Source organism: Cynocephalus volans, chromosome 1 (assembly GCF_027409185.1).
Source record: "Cynocephalus volans isolate mCynVol1 chromosome 1, mCynVol1.pri, whole genome shotgun sequence".
Lineage (NCBI taxonomy): Eukaryota > Metazoa > Chordata > Mammalia > Dermoptera > Cynocephalidae > Cynocephalus > Cynocephalus volans.
The window spans coordinates 267,752,508-267,779,664 of record NC_084460.1 but is presented as its reverse complement, the minus strand read 5'-3'; the positions used below and the strand labels follow the sequence as shown (position 1 = coordinate 267,779,664).

Sequence of the window (27,157 nt, the reverse complement as noted above, 5' to 3'; positions counted from 1 at the left end):
TAATTAACATTAATTAGTAAGTAAGTAATATAAGTCATTTAAACTGATGTTGCTTGCTTGTATATTACAAATAGATTCTAAAAGTCTGATGTACAATTTAAAATTTATTAAAGAGATCTACACTTTCTACCTTTCCTACTTTTTCAAGAGCCTACTAAAAAAAAACTGGGGAAAGGAAATTATTTGTTTTAAACATGCTTGCATGGAATGGGAAACTATACAAAGTTCTTTTAATTTGGTATATTAATTTTTTAAAGTGTTTTATTATTAAACATTAAAAAATGCTGGAAAACTTACAATCAATTGGCCCCAATACAAAGTATAGCAGAACTAAGATAACTCTTCTTCTGACAGGAAGAGATCAGTTAGACCTCAAATGGTCCTTTATCCTCAATGCTTCAAATTGGAGAACAAAAATATAATTTATTTTGATTTAAAGTTGTTGAACAAATGTCTGAAACAAATATCCTGAAATGCATTTGAAAGACATTTAAAGGCAAGAGAACTAAGTGAGAAAATTTACTGGGAAAGACAAATAATTTATTACAGAAATAAGAGAATAATAACTATTTGAAAAAATTATATGCCACAAGAGTGAAATATATGTTGAGGGTCCGAATCAAGAGAAGGGCCAATAAAATATAAAAGGAGGAAATCCTGGGCATTAGTAAAATAATCTTAATTCTAAGAATTCAGAACTGTGTTCAGCAATCCAGCTGAATAAATGGTAAATGTTGTAACATCTAAATCATAAGATCATAGCAGAGAGCAAACAAGAGAAGGCTTATATACAAGTCAATCACTAAATATTTAGGACATCAAATTGGGAAATTTAGGTTTTCTTTAGCTAAATGATGAAGATAGAGAAGTAGGATTGAGAAAATATTGTTCAGGAAATAAAAACTTAAATCAGGAAATTGGGGATTGTGTTTTCCTCTTAACTTTTTATCTCCCAGAAAAATCTTAGAACTTAATTAGATAATGTCTATTAAGTACTCTGAGAATCTGAAAAAAATAAAACAAGTGAGATCATCATTGTTTGCAAATTATAGAAAATAATTTGTGTTTAGAAGAAAAATTCCTTATTTGACAGAAAGTGCTTCATTTTAAAAAACATGTAGAGGTTGTTATTCTAAAGAAGATAATTAGTAACAAAAGCAGCAAAGGAACCTTTAAAAAATGATTTCAAGGACATCACTAAAAGGTATACTCTAATATAATATAAATAATAAATGCTGCTCACATATCAAAAGTCATGTGAAAAACTGGAAAAAGAAGAAATTATAAAAATAGAATTAGCAAGAAAAAACACAGTTTTGTAAAGAGGTTAAGTCTCAGTCTGCTCAAAAAAGGTAGATTTGGCAGCAATCCTTCCTTTCACAGGGATTTGGCATGCCAGTTGAATGATTTTTCCACACAGTGTTTTAGGTCATGGGAAGAGGAACGTTTTCAGATAAAGTCATCAGGCTTTCCTTGGGAACAGAATAAGATACTACAGGTTCAAAACTATAAATTACTTTTGAAGTTATAATAAACAGGAAGTGTAATTTTATTTGAGTCAAAGATGGTTTATTCAAAGAATGAAAGATATAACACTACATTGTCTTAACCATCTACCTACTTAAAAATTCCATATAAGTATAGCTCTGTAAGTTTTCTGATAAAAATGCTTTTCTTAAATAAATGAATATGGAACATGAACATACATAAAAAATAAAATGAAAAAAGGCTAATATTTTATTTCTTGCATTTTGTTCTATGCTCTCTTACAAACTTCCAAAACCAGAACCAAATATGTTTATTAAAATGCCCGGAAGGAAATGTTCAGAATTTTGGAAGGTCAAGAGAAATGGCATTTCAAATTAGGTTTTGGTAGTTCCTTCTTTAGAGCCCTTTGAGACAATGTTTCTGCATTCTCCATGATAAGGAGAGAGAAAGCAAGAAATCAGATAGCTGCTTTCTCCTGTGCAAAATTCACTGTCATAGAGCTGACCTACAAAATATGGGAGATGGGGGAGAAAAATGTTCATATTATGGAAGAATGTGTACCCTGCTAGGAAGAGAGCCTACAAGAAAGCTTATTTGTGGCCTACAGACTATTGCACATTCAAACACAACACAAGAGAAAAGAATATCCAAAAGCTAATATGTTCAGGAACATGATCAACATATAAACTAGCTTGTGCCCAGAAATAAAACATGGATACCAGACATCACTGCAGTCAAACCTGTCATAATTTGTTTTTGTTTTAATGACCTTTAGAAACTGGTCCAAACTGATTATCAGCAATACATTGTTTTTGCTTTTTTTTCTTAAAAAAATATTTTGAGACCACTTTTGATACACACACATATAATTTTGTGGTCATAACAGACAAATATAACTATAACGAGACTAAACAAAAGTGCAAAACGTAAAAAAAAAATTAAAAATATGGAAGCATAAGCTAAATTTTTCTGCATAGCTGAAATCTATTTAAAGCAAGTCCTTGTTGCAGGGGTGGGAGGGGGTGCTGACAGAAGGATAAAGCAGTTTTTTAAAAAAATGTCTTCTGCATGTTTAAAGGATGCAAAAAATAATTTCACTCCGTAGGCTTGAAAACATTTCACAGACAGTTCATTCCTATATCTTTAGACACCATGGTTGTGGCAGTGCCTCCTTCTGCAAGATAAACAGCAGTGCTGGATTTGGAATGAACTGCCCTGTCACTGCCATTATTATTGACCTCACAGTCCAGTGGTTCAGTGGAGATGACCCATGTAGAGGGGCGCCACCGTTTAAGAGAATAGGGAGTTTTCACACGTTTCTTGATCTTTTCACCTGATCCTGATTTACCTTCTTGTGTTGACTCACCTACAGAAAATAAAAGTACAGAAAAATGAACTATGCATAATGAAACTATTAAGAAGAAAAAGGTTACGGTTGTAACTCAAGAACAGGTCAAAACAATGTCTGCTAATGAACATTTCTTGAAATTCATGATACCAGGCAGTGTTTTTCTAGGCAAAACTTAACCAATTCATTTTTGAGACTCTTTAAGGCAAATGCTTTTAAACTGATTGAATTATTCTACAGGGCAAGGAAGAAAATATGGAGAAAACACAAAAAGTAAAAGCAAAGGAGAAAACTCAGAAAGTTCACAGCAGTATTCTCAAATCCTTTGGTTTGGCAGAGATCCTAACATGGTAAAATGCACTTAATAATTCCACTTAATGTTTACAGTGGATCAAATTTTAAAGGTACCTGGCATATAATATTTTTCAGAAAAATGACTGAAATATTGAGTATGAATTTTTTTTTGTTGTTGTTGTTTTTTGTGACCGGTCGCCCAGTGAGCGCACCGGCCATCCTTATATAGGATCCAAACCCACGGCGGGAGCGCTGCTGCACTCCCAGCGCTGCACTCCCAGCGCCGCACTCTCCCGAGTGCGCCACAGGGTCGGCCCTTGAGTATGAATTTTTTAGTAATTCCCTCTGCCCATACCTGACAAGATTTTTTACTGATATGGAGCCTTGCAATAAAGTTGTGTCAACTGGTCTGTTATACAAGCCACTAAAGCAAGGGGCTAGATTTTACTGATTGTTTTTTGAGACATGTATCCTTACTTTAGCCCATTTTGTAGTCCTTGACAACCATAAAACATAACTCTTTTTTTTTTCATAAGTGTTGTCAGTCTAAAAGAGAAATCATTTTGTACAGTGATGACTATTGCAGACTTTCGTGAGCTCTCCTGTCTTGTGTTATAAACTCTTTAGGGCAAGAAACCCAGCAACAACTTAAGTTATTTGTTTAAGTGCTCTGGGCCTCATACCATAATACCTGTAGGTATGTGAGAGACTCAACACTTAACTGTTGAAAAAGATGACACTAAGAAACTGAGAACAACTTTATAGATTCTTTACAGTGACTTTTCTGAAATTTCTTTGGACTTTTAAAATTTATTAAGTTTGGTCTGATAAAATCTAAATGTAGATGTAATAGATATTAACATGTACAACAAGTTAATGTTTCAAAAGTTATGCTGGCATAATGTTACTTGGAGCTCTTTTTGTTTTGTTTTTCTGGCAACCTTTTTGCCCCACATTTAATTGTACATATTTGTGGGATACAGTGTCTTGTTTCAATACATGCATGTACTGCACAATGATTCACTTAAGGTATAGCAGAGATTTTTACCCATTAATCCACCATTTTTCCTCCTCCTCTTAAACTGGTGAGTATTTCCTTAATCTCAACTATTCATAGTTGCATTATAAAGAAGCAGACACATAAAGTACATATTAAATTGGTAATTATTCTGACTATTATGACACTGACTTCCTAACAATCAACAATAAAAAAAATCTACCTTTTTTCTTTACAGTAGTCTAATTACTTTTGAGACCCAACCAAATGGCTTATTTTATTTCTCAAAGTGGTTAAGATATCACTAGCTGAAACACAATCTGATTCTAAGTAGTTATTTAAATGGTCCCAAAGGATACACAGGAGAGATTACATGATTCCTCCACTTACTCTGCATAGTGCTGCCGTCTAGGATGTTTGTGGCTGAAAGATCCAGAGAATTAGGCCTCTGTGCTCTTCTGGGCTTTGATGGCCCAGGATCTGCTACTGTGCTTGGAACACCCTGTGTAAGAACATCTTGTTCTGAACATGGATTGCTATTGTTGTTATTGGAGTTAGTTCGGCCACCTTCTAGTGGCCGTTCCCTTCTGTCCACGAGACGATCCAGAACACCTTCATCATGGCCAGCCTGTTGCTCTCGTCTCAGTAAAGGTTCATGCTCATCAGGACTGGAATTAATATTCAATCGGGTGTCCTCACCAATAAATTGATTCTGCAGCATTTCTTGGGCCCTATGTGCCACTATGTTGACTGTCTGGCCAGATGGTACTGCCCCATTGGCATACTGGGCTGTGGCAGCATGGGAATTAACATTGTGGTTTCTACCTGCCACACCGTTCATGGTGACTGTCACCACATGAGGTTCTGCTGCATTGATTGTGTTCATCTTGGCAACTCCAGTTTCTACTTGTTTCAAGTTTGATTTGTGCTTGCTGCCAAATTTTATCCGGGGCTCCTTTGTTGAATTTTTGGTGTTCAAAGGCAAACTGGTAGGTCTCTTAGGAAGGTTCTGTTGCTTGGGGAGAGGATAGATCTGAGCAGGTGGAACATCAGGAATTAAACATGCTTGACCATTTGCAGCCTGTGTGAAGTCCTGCTGTCCAGTCACTTCTGCTGCAAGCTTTATGAGTGGGTAAAGCAAGCTAGAACTGGTACTGCTCAATGGGTCTGGCCCACTGAATTGTTTAAGAGAATGCTCCATGAGATTCTCATCAGAGCTCTCCTTGAGGTTCTTATCAACTTCTTTTGGGTCTAGCTTGTTGGTCTCCAAGTCTTCTTCTGTCAGCTGTAAGCAGACAGGGGTTGGCCCAATTGACTGTGCAACATTTGTGGCATGCAGATTTGTTTCATCTGGGTATGGCATCTCAGATATAGTGGTCATGCCAGTACTTGGAGTGAGGCCTGTGGTGTTTGTGGTGGTTGTGTTGGTGGACAGGCTGGTGACACTTGTTTCAGGGCTGGGGATTCGAGCTTGTGCTTGCTGTCGTTCATAATTAATTGAGTTTCGGTTCTTTTCCCCTACAGTCAAAGGTGTGCTGGACATCGAATGCTCAGAGGAAATATTTTTCACAATGCTGTCAGTGTGATGAATAGAGTCTTCAATGTATGAGGAAGAAGAATAATCTGGATAAGGGCCAATTTTTGGCACACGCCTGTTATGTGACAGGTTGCTTAAAGAAAGAAAGAAGTGTCACATTGAGAATGTACATTTATAACAAACTGTCTCTTCAAGCTTAATACCTCTTACTTTAAAGCCTGAGCTGATTTTCATTTTATTCCTAATCCATATTATCTTAGAGGTTACTTTAAAAGTCTAATCAAATAATCAAGTATCGATTAATAGCGTGTGAAATGCTAGTTTTATAAGAATTAAGCCTGCTGAAAAATCTATGTGGATCTAGATATGACTTATATAGATATTCATATTTTGGTTTACAAGAGTTAATTTAAAAATCTCCTCTATAGTTTTATAACATCACTACATATATCTTTATGAACTGTATACTTGTACAACCAGACATTACATTTCATGAGAGGAGGAACCATAGTGTATGTTTCTTTTGTACTTCTGTAATTCTAAATACATATTGCCTACCAACAAATATGTTATCAATTAAGTTCCAGTGGCCAAATGATGAAAAGAACATAAGCTTTTAGGCTGCTCTAAAGTGCCTCCATTAAGATACATAGTTTAGCAATAGAACATATCTTTCTGGGGTTATCTGAGCCATATCAGTGAAAGCCCTAAAACCTAGGGTATGAGGCAGAATGTGACACTCATATAAAGGATCAAAGATTCAGAACTGCTCTCCAGTTATCAAAGGTTCTTCACAGTTATCATCACTCCTTGGGAGTGATAGTTCTTGGCCATCACATTGTAATACACAAGGCTACTTTAAAAATTTCATGCAAAGATAGAATTGAAAGATAACACAAATTTCCCATGAACTTTTTACAGTACCCTCATATTTATATGATTTAAAATCTGGTTAAAATAAAAACCAAGGGTAGCTTTACCTAGAACAATCAAGGTGTAAACATTGAGAATATTAATAGATACAAGTACTATAGGAGAGAAGCAGCAGCTGAAGGAGAGGAGGTACTATAAAGGAAGACTGACAAAGTTATAAGGGGAATTACAGGAAGGGGAAGAAAAAGCTGCTATACAGCACAAGAAAAGGAAGTTCAGGAAAAATGGAGGGTAAGATTCAGTAAAATGAAACCTAGAATGAAAATGACTATGGGATAAACTGTGATTTGGGGGAAACTATGAGTATAGACTGGAGATGAGAAGCATACAGGGGGTAGAGTTGAGTGACACAGGAGGCAAAAATTGCCAAAGCAAAAGGGAGCATCAAGAGTTTCTTATCATTCATGAAAGGTTCAAAAGCATTTAAAGTAAAACTTTTAGCTGATTCTTGGGAGAGGTATAAAAAGCATATTAGAGGACATGGAAAATATAGAGATGGAGAAGACAGAAGCAGAAGACTGTTCTCAGGTATGTGTAAACTAAGAAAATTTTTAGATTTGCTATTCTCTACCTTCCATGACTTATTGATGTATAAGGTATAGAAGTTTATATCTGAAGCTAATTCAACCCACATATAAGTAGTGCAAAAAACTCAACTTTTGACCCATAGTTCATAATACAAATTGCTCTTAGAAACTAGAATAGAAAATAGCAAAGAAAAGATTCAAAAATCGAGTGTATTTTTATCTCAATTTTCTCTGGTAACTCTTTCCTGGATGCTTTTCTGAAATATTTAAACATTTATTAGATAAAATGACAAATCTGTAGGAAGGCTTTTTTCTCCCCAACATGCAACAAAGAAACAGATGACACAGTCTGAAAGTTCCAAGTTATAGGAATTTTTTAAAAAGCCTTTTTTTAGAACCAAAAATCAAACTTCTAAAAAAAGGAAATGTCTCATTAAATAATGTTCGCGATGAAACAGAAAGACATTTTGAATTGCTTTCATGTAAAACTAGTAATAGTATACTCTACAAGAAGGAGCATTGGATAGGAAGTCTGGAAACCTCAGTGTCCAGTGAAACAGTAGTTAGATACACAGGCAAATTCATAGTTCCATTTACTTAAAAAACAAAAAAAGCAGAGGAGGAAGGAAAAATAACAAAGGATAAATGAGACAATATACATAGAAGTGCTTATAAATTTTTGGGACTATGAAAGTACTTTACTCTTATTACTGCAGAGAAGATGAAGTACTAATAGAAATAGACTATTTTCTTTTACTGTATCTTTAGACATAAAAAGCATAGATTCCATCTTGCATGCATACCAAAAAAATCCTTCGAAGAATAGAAAATATGGAAAGGAAAATTATAACTTTAGATCACATAAGTTAATCACTGCACTATTAGAAAGCTTTAACAGTATTTATTTCCAGTTCGTTGATCTCAGTTTCCAATACTGACTGGTAAAAGCCAAACCTCTCAGGGTCTTACCGCTCATTCTGCATAGCAGTAGACATAGGATTGACTGTTGGGCTCACAGATTTGTTTCTTTCCCATATCATCATAAGTTCAGCCATCCTCTCCTCAGCACACTGTGCAGTAAGCCTAGCCTCTGCATCCTGGTCCCAACAGTCTTCGATTGTCTCCTTGAGTGACCTCACTGCCTGTAACACAAAGTACATGTCAAACTGTGTGTCTTTAAAAAGCATTGAGCTTTAAGTTCACAACATGAAGTAAAAGAAAAATCAGGTTTTTTAGACCAGTATTTTACACAGCTACAACAAAATATTTTAGACTTTAAGGATTTGTATATAATCAAAAGGTGAGTAGTAAGCAAGATTTAACGGAACTGTTTGAAGAACTATCCACAAGAGTAAGCAGGTGTAACAAGTTGCAAATGTTTCTTCAAGATCACAGGTTTATGTCATTGTTGATTCATGACCCTGTTATTTCAATCAAAAGCCACTAATTCCACTTCAAAAAGTGTTTAGAGTTTGATGGAATTTTGGCATTTGGCTATCTTCTATCTCCAGGTGAAGTTTTTTCTCCTTTACTCCTAGTCAAGAGGGCCTCATTCCAACCTTAAAACTTAAAAACATCACTTCTTTAAAGTAGGTGCAATATTAGTATCAAAAAATAGTCCTATTTTGTAATATTCCTATAAATTGGCAATGAAAAGTAGTATCCCTTTTAGGGACAGTTAGTTTTAATTCTCTTTTTAAAAACCAAACTTTGGATACTCTGGTGGACTGTCATCCAGAATCCCTTTAGACTTGGCTGGTATGGGGATCTGAACCCTTGACCTTGGTGTGTAACTGGCCAGCCCACAGATTTGTTTTTGAATTTGTTTTTATTAAGTTTCAAGCTTTTCACTTGCTCTCATATTTAAACTTCTTGTACCTTTAAAATACTTACTTTTGGGAGATGGTTTTAGGCTCAGGTTGCCTAAATTAAAAATATGGGATACCCACTTAAACTTGAATTTCAGATAAACAACAAATAATTTTTTAGTATACATTATCCATGCAATACTTAATCTGGATATTTTATCTGAGAAACATATTTTAGGCTAAAATCCTTGTTAGCAATCTTGGTGACATACTTAATGTTTCCTAATAATTTATGTTCTGCAACAAACAAATCTGAACTTTGAAACTGCAGGAAATTTAATAATGTTCTTTCTGGGCATGTGCTCACTGCATATCTATACCACAGTCCACTTTGAAGAATAAGCATTTTGAAAAGCTCTGCATATACTGGGGAACTAGAAAGCCATGCACACATCCCAGGCAGGATGCATGCTCAAAAAAGACCTGGAAAGACCATAAGCTTTCATAACTGGGTAGTCTTTAAACTCAGAGCTAGCAGGAACTGAAGCTAAGGCAGACTTGATTTTTTTTTTTTAAAAGATGACCACTGAGGAGATCTTAACCCTTGACTTGGTGTTGTCAGCACCACGCTCACCCAATGAGCTAATCGGCCATCCCTATATGGGATCCGAACCCATGGCCTTGGAGTTATCAGCACCACACTCTCCTGAGTGAGCCATGGGCCAGCCCCCTAAGGCAGACTTGAGAAAGGCCTGGATAATTGTTTAAAGAAGGGTCATAAGTACATTCTTTTCTTTTTCTCTTTATTGGCCATGATGATACTCAAAATGTCCAGTTTTAAACAAAATATTACAAAATATGCAAAGAAACAACAAAGTATTGCCAATTGACAGTAAAAAAAAATTTACCAAAAACTATCTCTGATGAAGTACAGACATTGAATTGCCAGACAAAAATTTTAAAGTAACTATCTTAAATATGCTCAAGGAACTAAAGAAACCCTGGACAAAGAAGTGAAAAACACCAGGAAAAGAATGTCTCAATAAATGGAGAAGAGCAATAAAGAGACAGAAATTATCAAAAAAGAAACAAAAAGAAACTTTGGCATTGAAAAGTACAAAAATTAAAATATTCACTAGAGTGATTCAACAGCAAACATGAGCACAGAGAAGAATCAGTGATCCTGAAAATAGGGAAAATAAAAATATTCATTCTGAAGAGCAGAAACTAAAAGAATGGAAAAACAATGAAACATACAAATAATGGGAGTCCCAGAAGTGGAGAAGAAAGGAGCACAAAGAATATTTAAAAGCATAATGGTTCAAAACTTCACAAATTTAATTTAAAAAAATGAATCAACACATCCAAGAAACTCAATGAACTACAAGTAGGATAAACTCAAAGAGTTCCATACTGAGACACATTATAATCAAACTGCCAAAAGCCAAAGAGGAAGAGAAAATCTTGATAGCAAGAGAGAAGAAACTTGAAACATACAAAGGGTCCTCAATAAGATTAATAGCCAATTTCTCATCAAAACCATGGAAGCCAGAAGGCAGTGATATAACATATTTATAGTGCTGAAAGAAAACAACTGTTAACCAAAATTCCTATATCAAGCAAAATTATCCTTCAATAATGAAGGAGAAATTAAGCTATTACCAGATACAAGCAGTCTTCAAAAAGTTCATGGAAAGATCTGTTTTATCTTTTAATTCCATTTTTTCGTGAACTTCTTGAAGTAGCCTCGTAAACAAAAGCTGACAGGATTCATTGCTGTAAAAGGAGTCCTTCTGGCTGAAGTGAAAGGATATTGACAATAACTATAAGTCAAAAGTAACTACATAGGTAGCTATAAAAGCTAGTGTTATTGTATTTTTGGTTTGTAACTCTTTTTTTCTTATATGATTTAAGAGATGTGTTCATAAAATAATTATTATTATTAATAAATCTATATTAATTATATTAATATGACTCAATATTATTAAGATTTTAATCTTTTAAAATTGACTTATAGATTTAATACAATTTCACTAAAAATTCCAGCAGGCTTTTCTGTGGAAATTGCTAAACTGATTCTAAAATTCATATGGAAATGCAAAGAACCTGGAATAGCCAAACGTGTGAAAAGAACAAAGGTAGAGTACTAACACTACCTGAATTCAAGACATAGTATAATGTTAAAGTAATTAAGACTGTTGTACTGGCAACAAAACAGACATATAAATCAATGGAACAGAATATATAGTCCAGAAATAAACCCGCATACTATGGTCTGAACGTTTGAGCCCTCTAAAACTCACACGGAAGCTTGATCCCGAATGTGGCAGTGCTGAAAGGTAGGGGATCTGGGAGGTGTATTAGTCCATTTTGTGTTGCTATAATAGAATTACCTGAGACTGAGTAATTTGTAAAAAACAGAGGTTTATTTAGCTTACGATTATGGGACAGCTGCATCTGGCCCAGGCCTCAGGCTGCTTCTACTCATGGCAGAAAGTGGCAGGCAGCCGGCGGGTATAAGCAGATCACATGGCAAGAGAAAGCAAGAGAGAGAGGGGGGAGGTGCCAGGGTCTATTAAACAACCAGCTCTCGCAGGAACTAATAGAGTGAGAACTCACTCATTAACTCCCATCCCCCAGGGAGAGCATTAATCCATTCACGAGGGATTTGCCCCCATGACTCAATCAGTTTCCAACACTGCCACACTGGGGATCAAATTTCTACATGAGTTTTGGAGGGGACAAAACATCCAAACTCCATCAGGAAGTGACTAGACAGTGAGGGCTATGACCTCATGAATGAATTTGTCTATTCATGAATTAATGGGTTAACAGATGAGTGCACTGGTCATCATGGGAGGAGTTCTGGTGGTTTTATAAGGAGAGCAAGTGAGTATGTGAACATGCTCTTGCTCAATCCTCTTGCCACATGATACCCAGTGCCACTTTGGGACTCTTCAGAGAATCCCCACCAAGAAGAAGGTTCCTACCAGATGTGCCCCCTGCATCTCAGACTTGCCAGTCTCCAAAACTGTAAGAAATAAATTTTCTTTATAAATTACCCAGTTTCAGGTATAAGTCACAGAAAATGGACTAACACATCACATACATTTGGACAACCAATTTTTGACAAAGGTGCAAAGGCAATTCAGTGGAGAAAAGATAGTCTTCAAAATACAGATACTCCTCAAGTCATGATGGGGTTACATCCTGATAAATTCATGCTAAGTTGAATATCTAGTAAGTTAAAAATGCATTTAATACACCTAACCTACTGAACATCATAGCTTAGCCTAGCCTAACTTAAACGTGATCAGAACACTTATATTAGCCTACAGTTGGGCAAAATAATCTAACACAAAGCCTATTTTATAACAAAGTGTCAAATATCTGATATAATTTATTGAATAGCATACTAAAAGTGAAAAACAGAATAGTTTATGCGTACTCAAAGTATGGTTTCTACTGAATGTGTTTCACTTTTGCACCATACTGAAGTTGAAAAATCTTTAGTCAAACCATTGTAAGTTGGGGACCATCAGTAAAAGATGCTGGAACAACTGGATATCCATATGCAAAAGAATAAATATTGATCCATACTTCACACATATAAAAAAAACCAAAATGGATCATAGGTCTATATAATTTTTAGAAGAAAACATGGGAGAAAAACCTTTGTGACCTTGAGGTAGGCAGATTTCTTCAATCTGACACTAAAAACATAATCCAGAAAAGAAGAAAATTTGATAAACTGGATTTCGGCAAAATTAAAATCCTCTGCCCTTGCAAAGACACTGTTGAGAGAATGACAAGACAAGCCACAGCCTGGTAAGAAACATTTGCAAATTATATATTTGATAAAGAACTAGTATCCAGAATACATAGAGAACTTCAAACCTCAAGAAAACAATCAATTTAATTTAAAAGTAGGCAAAAGGCTTGAATAGACATATCACCAAAGAAAGGACAAGGATGACAAATAAGCACGCAGAAAGAGGCTTAATATTATTAGTCATTAGGGAAATGTAAATTAAAATGAAAATGAGATACTACTACATACCTATTAGAATGTCTAAAATTAAAAATACTGCACATACCAACTGTTGGCAAAGATGTGAAGGAACTGGACCTCTCATGTACTGCTGGTGGAATGTAAAATGGTACAACCACATTTGAAAACTGTTTGGCAGTTTCTCAAAAAGTTAAACATACACCTAACACATGATTCAGCCATTCTTCTCTTAGGTATTTACCCAAGAGAATGAAAGCATACTAAGACTTATACATGAATATTTATAGCAACTTTATTTATAATAGCCCCAAACTGAAAACAACCCAAATATCAATCACCAGGTGAATGGATAAACAAACTGTACATATCCATACAATGAAATACAATTCAGTAATAAAAAGGAATATACTACTGATATACATAACAACACAGATGAATCTCAAAATAATTATGTTGAAAGGAGCCAGATAAAAACAGTACATCTACATGATTCTATTTATATAAAATTCTAGACAGTGTGCAAGTATTCTCTAGTGACAAAAAGCTGATTAGTGGTTGCATGGGGATTTCATGGGGAATGAAGAAAGGTGGGAGGGAGTAATTATAAAGAGGTACAAGAAAACTTTTGGCAGTAATTGACGTGTTCACAATTGTGACTGTGGTGATGGTTTTAGGGGTGTATACATATGTCAAAACTTATCAAATTGTACAGTTATGCAGTTTATCAATTATAGTGCTTTAAATGTTAAAACATTTTGAGGAGAGGAAATAAGAATGGAGAAAAATAAAAATATTCAAGCAAAATCAGATGGGTCCTTTGATAGGAGACTCTAACTCTAGAAATAAATATATTATTTAAGTAAATGAGTTAAAGGGGGTATCATTATTATCACTGATGAGGAAAGACAAATAGGAAAAAAATGATAGGAAAGAAAGACAAGGAACTTTAAAAATCTTTCCTACACAAAGGGAGAAAAATCAAGTTGGGGCTCATGGGAGAGTCATGAAATCAGCTTAGACAGTTGGGACCAGCATTTAAAATAAAAATCTCTACCAATCTCCCAAAACTGAAATATTCTGGACTAGAATAGAGATTACCAGGATGTAGAGTATATAGAAAGGTTAAGTATTATCTTATGATACTGTGTAATGATATAAACTCGTATTTCTTAATGTAGGTTTGTGAGAAAAAAGAGTCTGGAAAATGCTGAATGCTAGATCATAGCAAAAGTCTACAGATTTTGTCAAGAAGAGAAAATGGAAAAACTAAAAATATATGAAAAGAGGGCTTGCTGGTTAGTTCAGTTGGCTAGAGTGTGGTGTTATAACACCAAGGTCAAGGGTTTGGATCTCCATATCAGCCAGCCACCAAAAAAAGATAAAAAAAAAGAAAAACTGGTAGTTTCTGTAACATATAGTACATTTCAGAAGACTGGATTAAATGGGTAGAGAAAGAAAAGACTAGAGGGAAAAAATGAACTGAGGAAGAGTTCCAAACTCTTATGTGAAAATACATTAAGATAATACCATTGAGTAAAAGAGGTTATGCAGAAATAAGACAAAAAAACAAAGACAAACCAGACAAGTGATTTTAACAGGGGTAAGAGAACAAGCCAGAATTCAAGAGAAATTTAAAACTGGAGGATAAAAATTTGGAAAAGAATGAAAAACATGAAGGATGGTGGTATAACTGAACAAATTATACCTGAAAATTTTACATATGAGAAAAAAAGGTATTTTAAAAATAAACTTGTCCTATTATTGTTTTACCAATTTAAAACACTTTAACACAAAACAACAGCCTTAAACTCCGTATGTATGATTGTTAAAGTGGTATATTTTTACTGTAAATTCTTAAAAGTATAGGGGAAAAAAATCATTCACAAACTCAATATTCAGAGGTAACTATGATTAACATTTTCATGTATTTCATTTAGACTATTTTCTATATTTTCATTTGTATCAGGAACTATTTGCCCCCCCTTTATCAACTTATCTACGTTTGGGCCCCTGGCAGTTTTTAAAATTAAAACTAGTTTTTTGTTCATTAATATTTGGAAGGTTTTGAGTTTTGTTACTAAAAAGTGTTTTTTAATTGCAATACAACTATGAAAGCAAAAATGCCTTCTTTTAGACAGATTTCCATTTCTCTCTTTTTATAAACTATGCACTTGTTAACCAACTCTAGTACTGAATTGTTACTGCAATGAAGCAGTATATTGACTGTAACACATCAAATTTAAACGGATTTGTTGGAAATGTACCAAGTATTGTGAATCCCCTACTTAGTAACCTAATCTAAATTGGAAGTAAAAAGTTTCCAGGTAAATATGCATTATGGTAGAATTGTCAAGAAATACAGAAATACCTATATGCTATGTGAAATAAAACAATTTAAGGAAGATGAAGTTGCATTTTACTAGGATAAAATTTCACAAAGAGATTTTTCTTTTAGGGATACTCTACTGTGAGCCTATCACCTCTGATGAATCCTGGTATTCAGCCTCTCACCTGCTGTCAGCAACCTCTTAAAAATCTGTCCCAGTTCACATAGCAGGGACTACAGTTTGGAGGCAATTTTAGGGATACGTATTTGGCAATAGGCTCTTCAATTGCCACATACTTGAAGAAGATTTCAATTTCACTTGAAACAGAAACCAACCTTGAAGGGAATTTACTGACAAAGATGACCAATGAATATAATGTTCAATCTAAGTCTGTATGGAAACATAAAACATCTCTCTAGCCTTTTTTCTCTGATATGACAGCACCCTACTTAAGTCAGGATCCAGAAGGAAAATTCTGTAATCTTACCAAAATGATCTAAAATTGAAATACGAAAATATATAGTAAAATACTTTAAATTTCTTAATTAATTTTTTCACATTTTTGTTTTTTAATTATAGCCAAGAAAATTTTCTGTATAAAGTATAAATAAATCGAATTTACACCTTCAGAGGTAATCAAATTCTTATTATATTCCTGTGAGAACATATTGCTGTGTAAAAGAGCAAACAATAAGAATTTCTAGAAATATAAATATAACTGTGGAAATCAAAATTTTAATGAACAGATAACTGATACAATGGTAACAGTGAAAAAAAAAGGGTGATTTGAAAGGTAAAGCTGTATACATCATTCTCAAACAACGTAGAATAAAAAAAACAGATGTAAAACAGAAGAAAAAAAATTGAGACCTAGAATGTCAGGTGGTCCAATATTTGCCTAATGGGAATTCTAGAAGATAGAAATGGAAGGGGAGAAATCATTTTTTAAATAATATAAGAAAATTTTTCTCAATTGAAGCAAGTTTTGCATTTTCAAACTGAAAACCTATCTAGTGCAAAGCAAAATGCATGAAAAGATCCATGCCTACACACATCCAGGTGAAATTTCACAATTCCAGTGATAAAGAACAAGTCTTAAAAATCTTACAGAGAAAAGAAAACAAGAGAATAAAACAAAAACTTAACAAGACAAAAAGCAATGGAATGAGACTGCAGGCATCTTAATTCTCATCAGCAAGACTGGCGGCTAGAGGACAAAAGCAGTGGTTTCAAAGTATGAGTAAAACAATTTTGATCTTGAAACCATTGCCCAGCCAAATTATTACTCAAGAGTGAGGGCAAGACTGAAATATTTTTGCATCTACAAGGATTCATAATGTTCACCATCCACATACATACTAACACACATTAGTTAAGGGGGTATTTTATCGAAGAAAAAATGATTTCCAAGAAAGAGAATAACAAGATTTTAAAAAATGTTCTTCTGAGTAGAACCTAGAAAGAAGAAAGACAAAGATGACAAGAAATCAAAGAGAACTTTGAAACATTCTTCCCAAAGTGACGTGGGCTTTAGATCAATCAGTAGACAAAACATAAATCATTTAATAATGGAATACTACCAAACTGGGAGAGGGTAAATGAGAGATAAATAAGAATAGATATAGTATTTGAAGTTATAATGGTAGCCTCCAAAAGAGGGGAAAAAAATCCAGAATATTGATAAAGGGAGTTACTTTTGGAGAGTGATAGTAGTAGTAGACATTTTTTTCCTTTTCCATTTCCTGTTTTATGAACTTCTACTTAATTTGATGTTGTTTACCATGTTTAGGCATAACTTTAATTCTTTTAAAAAACTGTTCAGAAAAAAAAAAAGAAATACAAGGTACTCTCATCAATAAAAAGGGTACAATAATTATGATATATCATACAATAGAATACTGACCAAATGGAGAAAATGAGATATATCTATAGGAGCCTCTGAAGATATTTCATTGCTGTGAACTACATTTTTAACAAGCAAAATTCACAGGCTGTACCTTGGTTTAAGTCTAGCCTAAACTTTTATCAGCTGTTGAATATACATCTGCACTAATTAACAATTTTTAGTATTATTCTCAAGAGAATAGATGGAATTCAATAATGTTTAAAATATTAACATGTTAATTACTTCAGCTTTTACTCAATCTGGTGAACTTCAGACACATCTGTTAAGTCTCTCTAAATAGTTTTACTAGGAAAAAACTGAAACTAAAACAAAAAAGGGACTTTTTTATATTGAAAAATTTGAAAAGGTATAACATAAAAATCAAGTAAGTTGGATTTCTGGCAACTCTAAAAACTATTAACATTATTAACAATCTATTTTTGCTTCAAATAACATTAAAACATATTCAGTTGTTAAGTCTTCTTTTTAATAATTTGGTTTCTTCTTACCAGGCTATTTTCTTTCCAGGCTTCTGGGAACTTGGGTCTCTGTTTTTCCCTAGACACAAGAACCTGCATATCCTCAAAAGTGGGATGGTTTCCAACTTCTGTCTGAAAAGCCATCTGATATTCTGGTACTGATTCACCTGTGTATTTGCAGAAAGAACACTAGAATAAAATTTCCAGTTATCATAAATGATAAATAACAGGGGTATTTCTGATACTAGTAGGCAAAGAAATTGTGTCACATTCTTTTTTTAAAAAACCCTTCAGACAAATTTGGAAATCTTAAAAAGACCCTGTTGTAGGTTTAATGCATTATTAATAAATGCTTTACTTAGAATAGTCTCAAATATTTGTTGATAAATCATATAGTAGTTTCAATGATGGATAGGAACTTTTAAATGTTTTTACTAAATTTAGAGGGAGAAGATTATTATGTTTATAAGGTATAATGAATACATGAAAATATGCCTAAACTCTGATCCCATACAGGCATGAAAGGTGGTGAAGATAAGGAGAAAGTCCACAATCTAGTACAACAAAACATGTCTGTAGAACTTACTGGGTGGGTTGAATAGTCACCATGTCTCATTTCATCATTGGCTCTATTATATTTCAACCAGATTTCATCACAAAATATTTTTGTGATATTTTGTATTACAAAAATGTTCATAATAATGGCCATTTGACCAAAAAATCAGTATACTGATTTTTAAAAAAATTCCTCTTAACTAACAAGGAGTATTTAGATCAAGGATTTTTAAATATCATTAACTATTCTACCACTATTTAACAACCCTATTCAATGCAAATAAACATAATCAGCTACTAGTGATGATAGGCTTCTGATTTTTACAAAATGTGATAAAATTAAATTTATTAACAAACAAATTAAGCCACACAGAAGACCTCTGGTCCCAACACTTAGAAAACCAATGGTCTACTGGAAATCTTGGCAAAAACACAAGAAAACTAGAGACTATTCCTGTCTCCTTACCCCTCCCCCTTCCCTTTAAAATGGCACAATAAATTTGAAGGAAGAATACCAGGATGGAAGATAAGGTACCTAGGTTCTAATCTTGGCTTCATTTCCACCTTGGAAAAGTCACTTAATTATTCTGTGTTTCAGTTTTCCTCTCAGCAAAATGGAAATGTCTGCTTCCTTATATCACTCACATGGAGATAATACAAAGGTTTTTTTTTTTGGTGGGAAGGGGACAGCTGGCCAGTAACAGGGATCTGAACCCTTGACTGGAGATAATAAAAAGTTATAATGACCCGGATAGAAAATACTACATTATAAAATATGCCATTTAAGTTTCATGTTTCTATTTGAATATTCAAAACAATCCACAAATACTTGCCCTTCCCCAATATTAAAAGATTTACAAATATTAATTCTGTAATTTATGCAGCATAGCCCAAGTTTATTGGAATACTGCATTATCTATAAATACAATTGGTATTTTCATACTGTAAACATCTAAGCAGATACTTAGTTTTGACCAATAACCATCAACACTGAACCTGAGAGACAAAACTGAAGGATTTAATCATGCCAGTTAGTATATCACTTTCTTCCTTGAAATCCCATATGGCAAAATCTCAACCCAAACCATCTGCAATCTGTAAAATATTTACTAGCATGTCTGATCTGTCCTTTTTTAAAGTTTTAATAATAAATTTTATTTAATCCAATATATACAAAATAATTTTTTTTACCTATCAACTTATTTTATTTTACTTATTTTTTTAAACAGGGATATGCACATTTATTTGTCCAAATAACAAATACGTAAACTGGAAAACAGATGAATAACAAAATACTCTGTAGAAAGTAGGGCTTCAAATTTTCACAAAACAAATATGGAAGATGTAAAACTCATTAAAATTTACATATTTCATTTTGTAATCTCTACGATTATTTGAAATAGCTCTTTAAAGTCTTCCAAAAGCATGCAAGTATCAAATTAATTTCAACAGAGGAAGATGAATAAACTTTTCAAAGGCAAATTAATTCCTAGGCAAATCAACAAGTCCATTTAATAAAAAGAAATCAAGAACAGAAATTCAATATTAACGTTAGCAACATAAACTGCATTAAAAAATCAATAAAACAGAATATAAACACAAGGGCACTTCAAAAAGTTTGTGGAAAAATAGAATTGAAAGATAATGGAAATCTTTCCATGAACTTTTTGGTTTGTTTAAATTTTTTCCTTTTCTTTTTCTTTTTTTAAAAAGACTAAGATCATAGAAAATATGTTCTCTGACCACAAAAACAGAAGGAAATTTATAAAACTCACAAATGTGTGGAAATTAAACAACACTCTCCTAAATAAACAATGGGTAAAAAAGAAAAATTACAGAGAAATTAGAGAGTATTTTGAGATAAAGATCAAAGCGCAACATATCAAAATTTATAGGATGGAGGGCTTGTGCACTGCTTAGAGGAAAATTTATATTTGTAAACATCTATATTAAAAATAAGAAAAATCTCAAATCAGTAATGTAAACTTCTACCTTAAAAAAAATAGAAAAAGAGCAAACGAAACCAAAAGCAAATATAAATAGGAAATAAAGATTACAACAAAAATATATGAAACAGAGAATTAAAAAACAATAAAGTCAACAAAACTAAAAGTTGATTCTTTAAAAAGATCAACAAAATATGAAAACCTTTATCTAGACTGACCAAGAAAAAAGACAGAAGACCAAAATTGCTGAAATCAGAAATAAAGTAGGTGTATTTATTACATTGTCATTGGCTTTTTGTGGTGGTAAGATTTAGTTTCTTTCTCTTTCTCATTTGCATTTTTGTTCTACCAGTGGGTTTTGTTCTTTCTTGTGTATTTTTTGTAGTGATTATCGTTTAGTGGATTCCAGATGCAGGATTTCCTTGAGGACTTCTCGTAGGGCTGGTTGTGTGGTGGTGAACTCCACAGCTTTTGTTTGTCTGGAAAATACTCTATTTCTCCCTCATTTCTGAAGGACAGCCTTGCTGGGTATAGTATTCTTGGAAGGCAGGGTTTTTTTCTTTTAATATTTTGAATATATCATCCCATTTTCTTCTGTCCTGTAGTGCTTTTGTTCAGAAGTCTGCTGTTAATCTGATAGGGGTGCCTTTATAGGTGATTTAATGCTTTTCTCTTGTTTCCTTTAAGATTTTCTGTTTGTCTTTGAGCTTTGCCAGTTTGACTATAATGTGTCTAGGAGAGGATTTTTTAGGTTGAATCTGTTGCGGGGATCTTTGAGCCTACTGGATCTGAAGGTCTATGCCTCCCCCTATACTTGGGAAGTTTTCTGTTATTATTTCATTGGATTGGTTTCTCATGCCTTTTCCTTTCTCCCCCCTCCCATCCTTTTTTTTTTTTTTTTGTCTGCGTGGGTTATTTTGAAAAGGTTATCTTCAAGATCAGAAATTCTTTCATCTGCTTGTTCTAGCCTGCTGCTTAAGCTATCAGTTGTGTTTTTAATTTCGTTGAGTGAATCTTTTCAGTTCCATGAGTTCTGCTACATTCTTTCTAAAGGTATTAATCTCTTTGTACATTTCCTCCTTCATATCCTGGATTTTTTTTTTTTTCTTGTTTCATTATGTTGTCTAACTGAGTCTTCCTGTATCTCAGTGAGTTTTCTTAAGATTGTTGCTCAGGTTCTTTTTCAGTCATTTCAAGGGTTTCAACTGCTCTATAGGGTCTGGTATTTGAGAATTATGTATTATTTTTGTGATGTCATATTTTCTCGAATTTTTGTATTTCTAGAATTTCTGTGTTGATGTCTGGTCATCTGGTAGAGCAGTTGCTTCTTCTATTATTTGGGGAGAGAGGTGTCCTCTTCTTTTTCCAGTCTCCACTGATGACTCTCCTTGCATCAGTGCAGTAGAGGGTCTGGTGGGCGACCTGCATGGTGGCTGTGGCTGCTGCTGTGGCATCAGGCCGCTTATTCAGCAGCTGTGGCTGTGGCAGTGATGTTGGTAGGCCACCCACGTGGAAGTGGTGCATTCAGTGTGCTCTCTTGCCTGCTTCCAGGCAGAGCTGATCTGTCTTTCTGAGAAACACACAACACACATACAATACCTACCTCACAGGTGTTATTTATTAGATTTTTTTTTTCAAATGCTAGTTTAGTAGAAAATTAAAATTCAAAATCTTACTTATTTGTTTTAATTAGGTAAAAACTATAACTAAAAAACTTGCTAAATGAAATCGATACACAATCTTCTGTGAATGCAATGACATTATCATATAAATTTTCACTAAATCATCTTCAATAGATACTTGTTTAGCACTAACTTAGTGTTAGGCACTGGGGACATAAATATCATCATGGAAGATATTAGCCTCACTGGATTTTTTTAAAACTTTACAATCACTGGATTGTTCAAGGGAAGTTTTATATTCTCATTTTCTTTCAAACTGCCTAAAATAGGTCAAATATCTTACACTACCAGATTGCTTCCCTGCTTCTCTCCCCATTTGCCACTTGTTAATTATGTCTCAACCAGAATATTTTTAGTTCTCTTTTTTCAAATTACACTTTTTCTTTCTCTTGCCTTCTTTTTTTCTTTCTTCCTTCCTTTCCCCTCTTTTACTCAAACTTCACAGCATTTCAATATCCTTTGTAATATAGATACATAACATTTATTTTACTAATATTTTCTGGAGAGGCAGCCTTCGTTACATAGTGCTTCTATTTAATAATAAAGCGTATACTTCATTTTGAGGTATGACATAAACATTTTTCAAATGTTTTCCAAAAATTTTATAATTATTATATGCTATTCTTTAGGCTTATTAATATGTTTATGTAATCCTTTTTTTCTTTTCAACTTCTACCCCATGTCATTGTTAAAAATTTCAAGAGTGCCCTGTATTTCCTGCCTATGCTTTCTTAATACTCTTTCCTCTTATACCCTCTGTAATATGTTTGTCTTCTCTATTCCACAAAAATTCCTCTAAGAATACCAATGCCCTCCTCCTGTTGAAATAAAAAGATCATCCCTCAGTTCTATTCCTCTTGGTCTTTCAATTACATCATCTAATGCCATCAATCTTGGTTCTTAATGCTTTCTAACACTGACTTCCAAGACACTATGATTTTCAATTTTCTCACTATTCCTCTGATTATTTGTCTTCTTAATTAACCTACTTAGTGGGAGGAGTGCCCCAATATTCAGTCTTTATAACCAATTTTTCTTCTCTTCTTCTGTTATGTTAGGGGAGTGCATCCATTTGTAAGTTCTCAACTACCATCTCTATGTAGACAGCTCCCAAGTAACCATTTTAGTCTTAATTTTCTTACTATCTTTTTTGTTCTTTTAAATTCTCTAAAAAAATTTTTTTATCAGCTGTCTATCAATACCTCATCCAAAAGTCTCTATAATTAACTCATCTTTCCAATATAAACCAATATTTCTTTCTCAGTTCTTGGCTACCACCTTATTTGTTGAATTTCTGGATATTTCTCAATTCCTTCAACTCCCATTCTTCTAATAGGTAACCAGAAAGAACCACAGACTTCTTCTCTGTGTTTTATCTCAGATGTGCCTCTTCTTCCCCATTTCCACATCCAAGATTATAGGGTATCTTAATGCAACTCTCTTCTTATTCCTTTATTTTTATTTTTTTATTGTGGTAGAATATACATAACAAAAAAATTTCCATTTTAACATTTTTATGTGTACTTGCAGCACATTTACACTGTTATGCAACCATCACTACCATCCATCTCATCTCTAGAACTTGTTCCATCTTCCCAAGATGAAACGCTGTACCCATTAAACAAAAACTCCCCGTTTCTTTTTCCTTTTAATAACCCCCTTCTGGTTCTTTCTATTTCTATTTTAATTCATCCTACACATCTGCTAAAATAATCTGCAAACAAAATTTAATTGTCTTACCCTATTCAGACATCTGATATCACTTTTTATTATTTATCATATCAAAAGCAATAGCCATTCTTTGAATGCAGTAGCTTTTCAAAAAATGTTGATGGTGGCAGTGAACCAATGCTGATGAAAGAATCATTTTAGTAGACATGCTTCTAAAACAAAAATCCTGGATTAGAATATTTAAAAACACTCACCTGCAGCCATAGTAGTAATAATAGAATATTTGTGATACTACTGCAATTACTGCTATTTTCAGAAAAATGCCTCAGTTCAGTCTCTGTACTTCTAATTGGAAAATATACTTCTAACTAGTAACTGATTGACCTGTAGTTAATCTAAATAACTATTAAATTATTTCACTATATTTCAGAATTATAAACTAATGTTTAATGCTCAATGTCTTTAAACTAAAACAATTCAACTCTGCTGTTAATCTCTGCTTTCATTAAATAGTTACATTTCATAAATTTGTCCAGTGCTGGTTCCCTTTTCTGTGTTTAATGGTGTTATTTCTATAAGATAGAGACCATATATATCAAATCATTTTGTACAGTATCTAGGAGAATGCAATATATAGATTAGTAGTTAAAGTTTTTATATGATACAGTAATAACAGTGATGTAACCTCAACAAGGGGAGAAAAACTACAAATTCATTTGACTATTTTAAGTAAGCCTCAAACAAGCATTCATATTAAATGAATATTCTTTCATTTAAATGAATGAAGGAGAGGAAAGGAGGGAAGGAAGAAGAGAGGGAAGGAGAGAGAAAAGAAGAAAGAATAAAGGGAAAAAGAGAAAGAAAGGGAGAATGAAGGTAGGGTAGTAAGAAATTGATGAAGGGCCACAAAAAATCATTACGTTGTGTGATGCTGAGTATACTAATTATGCTGATTTGAGCATCACATATTGCACATAGGTATTGATATTCAATGCTGTACCCCACAGATATGTACAATCAACTATGTTTCAATAAATTTTTTAAAAAGGAGAATGAAAGAAAGGGAGAATGAAAGAAAAGAGAAAAGTACACAAATAATTCATTGCTTCTAATTCCTTATAGGGTCAACTCAGGAAACATCATTAAGTGTAGCCATCTCAAATGCTCAGGGGTTACTTAAAGAAAATGATGCCTACTGAAGCAATCAGAGACCAAACTAAATACAGTTACATAAGCTATTACTGGCAATTAATTAAATGGCTCTCATATGAAAACTCGGAGTCCTTTCTTAAAAAAATTTCCTGATTCATATCCTTCTGCTAATAATATTTATGAACACTAGATGGCGATGAAGCAAAGGTTTAAAGGAAAGTAAAAAGATTCTTACATAAAAGTTGATTTATTTCATATAAGTAAAGAAAGAAGATATAACTGCTTCACTTCAAAACATATATCAACTTTTGACAGCAGTACTTACCTGGGAAGAGGTCTGTACATCTCATAAATATCTCCCAATAGATTAGTCCAAGTGCGTACATGTCTACTTGTTTCAAAGCTGATTCACAGTCCCTCAGGTTCACAGCTCCTTCTAGCACTTCTGGTGCCATATATCTGATTGTGCCAACCTGATAAATCAGAGTGATATTTTTCAGAAACAGAATGTAGCATATTCTGAAGGGCATACATTACACAGAAGTAAGATGTAAATTTAGGTCATGTCAATAATATTTGACACTAAGCATGTCACTGAACCTTTCTACACCTTATTTTTTAATTTATAAAATGCCCTTTTGAATATTAAACTGTGGTAAATCTATATTAATGAGTACTATTCATCGCTCATAGAGAATGAGCTAGACCTTCTTTGTATATCAATACAAAAAATCTGTAAGACACAGTAAGTGAAAAAATTGCAAAACAATATGCATACCATTTAATATTTTTAAAAAATTCACAAAAATGCATACACGTAGGTATAGACATGTGTGAGTGCGAATGCAGAGAAGAAGGTTGGGAAGGATATGTTCCACATTGTAATAGTGATTATCAGAAGGTGAACTGTTCTACTTCAAACTTGGTAACTTCACTCCGGCTTCAAAAATCAGTTCCTAGAGTTCTGGTCAAGATGGTGGAATAGATCGTCCCCAGCATTACTCTCTTCCCCAAATCAACCAATTTACAACTATAAAAATGTAACAACAGCCAAGCTGGGGCCACTGGAACTCAGTGGAAGAGGAGGAGAGACATACGGAGTTCATGAAAGGTGAGAAGCCATGATGAGAGACAGAAGAAACTGCTCAGAGAGTTTTGGGCCACAGCTGCTTTAAAGCTGGAACTGCAGAGCGCATGGAGCAGGAGCCAGCAGAAGCTGCACCTGTGCCCTTTGGATGGAGTTGCTTGGAGGCAGCAGGGGAGAAGAGGGCCGTGGTGGCCCCCAGGACAGCAAGACCACTAATAGGGTTCCTGTGGGCCCACACAGGAGAAAGGAGCCAAAACAGATGAAAAAGGGGAGTCATTCAGAGGCCGGTGAGTCATTGCAAGGGACCGGCACAGAGCCCATACTAGGACCTGTCCCCTGGGAAGTGTTTGGAGCACGGGTGATAGTGGAGACAGGCCCACTGGCAGAACACTGGGACACAGCAAGGACAGCCAATCTGCCACCCAGTAAGCTCAGGACCACTCAGAGGAGACTGGTCAGGAATGCAGAATTGCATGGGGTGCAGTTTGATGAAAAGATTCAGGCCCAGATCAGAGTTTCTACACAACCCAAGTTCACCCGGTCCCTGGAGGGCCAGAAGTACCTATAAGGTCAACCATTAAACCCTGAGCTGCACAAAAAGCCTTCCCTAGGGAAACAGCATCAAAGCAGCAATCTAGCTCAACCACACAGCTCAAGTACTGGTTCCCACAGGAAGTTCCCATTTTAGAAATAAGCAAAGGACAAAAAATTAGTCCTGGCCCAGGCATACCACCAGTGCCTAGGGGCCTGCCAGGGGACCTGAGGTATGGAGCCAGGGACTGGACTACTCGCTCCCAATCATGCACACCGCCAGTGCCTTGGGGCCCCACCTGGAGGCCAGGGGCTTGGAGCCAGGGACCTGGGGAGCGGACCCCACTCCCACATCCAGGCACACTGCCAGTGTCTCAGGACCCCATCCGGGGGTCTAGGGCATCGAGCCAGGGACCAGACCCCCCCCCCCCGCCCATATTCAGGCACACTGCCAGTGCCTCAGGGCCCTGCCTGGGGGCCAGACCCCCCCCACAACCAGGTATACCTCCAGCACCAAAAAGCATGCCAAAAACATCACCTGCATGTGGGAGGCTGACCACAACCACCACAGTAACCACGGCTGTTGCAAAAGTGTCTAGACATCACAACCACCATGCAGATGTTCCATCAGCCACAGGAGTGCATTGACACAATGACAGTCACCAGCAGAGACCAAAGAAAAGAATAGGATGTCTCTCTCTCCACAAAGCCCATCCCAGAGTGACAGAAGCAGCATCTGCTCTGTGATAATATTGAGGGACCTGAACATACCTCTCAGCAATGGATAGATCATCTAGGCAACAAATCAACAGAGTAACCATTACTCTTTCAGAGGGAGAGAAGGAATCTAGGGCCATCAGTGGTGGGAGTGGGGAGGGACTGGGGGATAGGGAGAGAT

At 34.7% G+C, this 27,157-nt stretch overlaps 1 protein-coding gene across 1 annotated transcript in view; it reads right to left on the bottom strand.

Moving 5' to 3' along the window:
- Positions 1 to 1,214: 1,214 nt before the first annotated feature.
- BMPR2 (bone morphogenetic protein receptor type 2) overlaps positions 1,215 to 27,157 on the bottom strand; it is a 200,370-nt gene continuing 174,427 nt past the window's right edge. The window contains exons 9-13 of the mRNA XM_063101867.1: positions 24,967 to 25,114; positions 17,666 to 17,802; positions 8,094 to 8,266; positions 4,518 to 5,797; positions 1,215 to 2,854 (exon numbers count right to left, since the gene is read on the bottom strand). Of these exons, the coding sequence (XP_062957937.1) occupies positions 2,607 to 2,854; positions 4,518 to 5,797; positions 8,094 to 8,266; positions 17,666 to 17,802; positions 24,967 to 25,114 (1,986 nt within the window). The 3' untranslated portion in view covers positions 1,215 to 2,606. The remainder of the gene's footprint in view (positions 2,855 to 4,517; positions 5,798 to 8,093; positions 8,267 to 17,665; positions 17,803 to 24,966; positions 25,115 to 27,157) is intronic.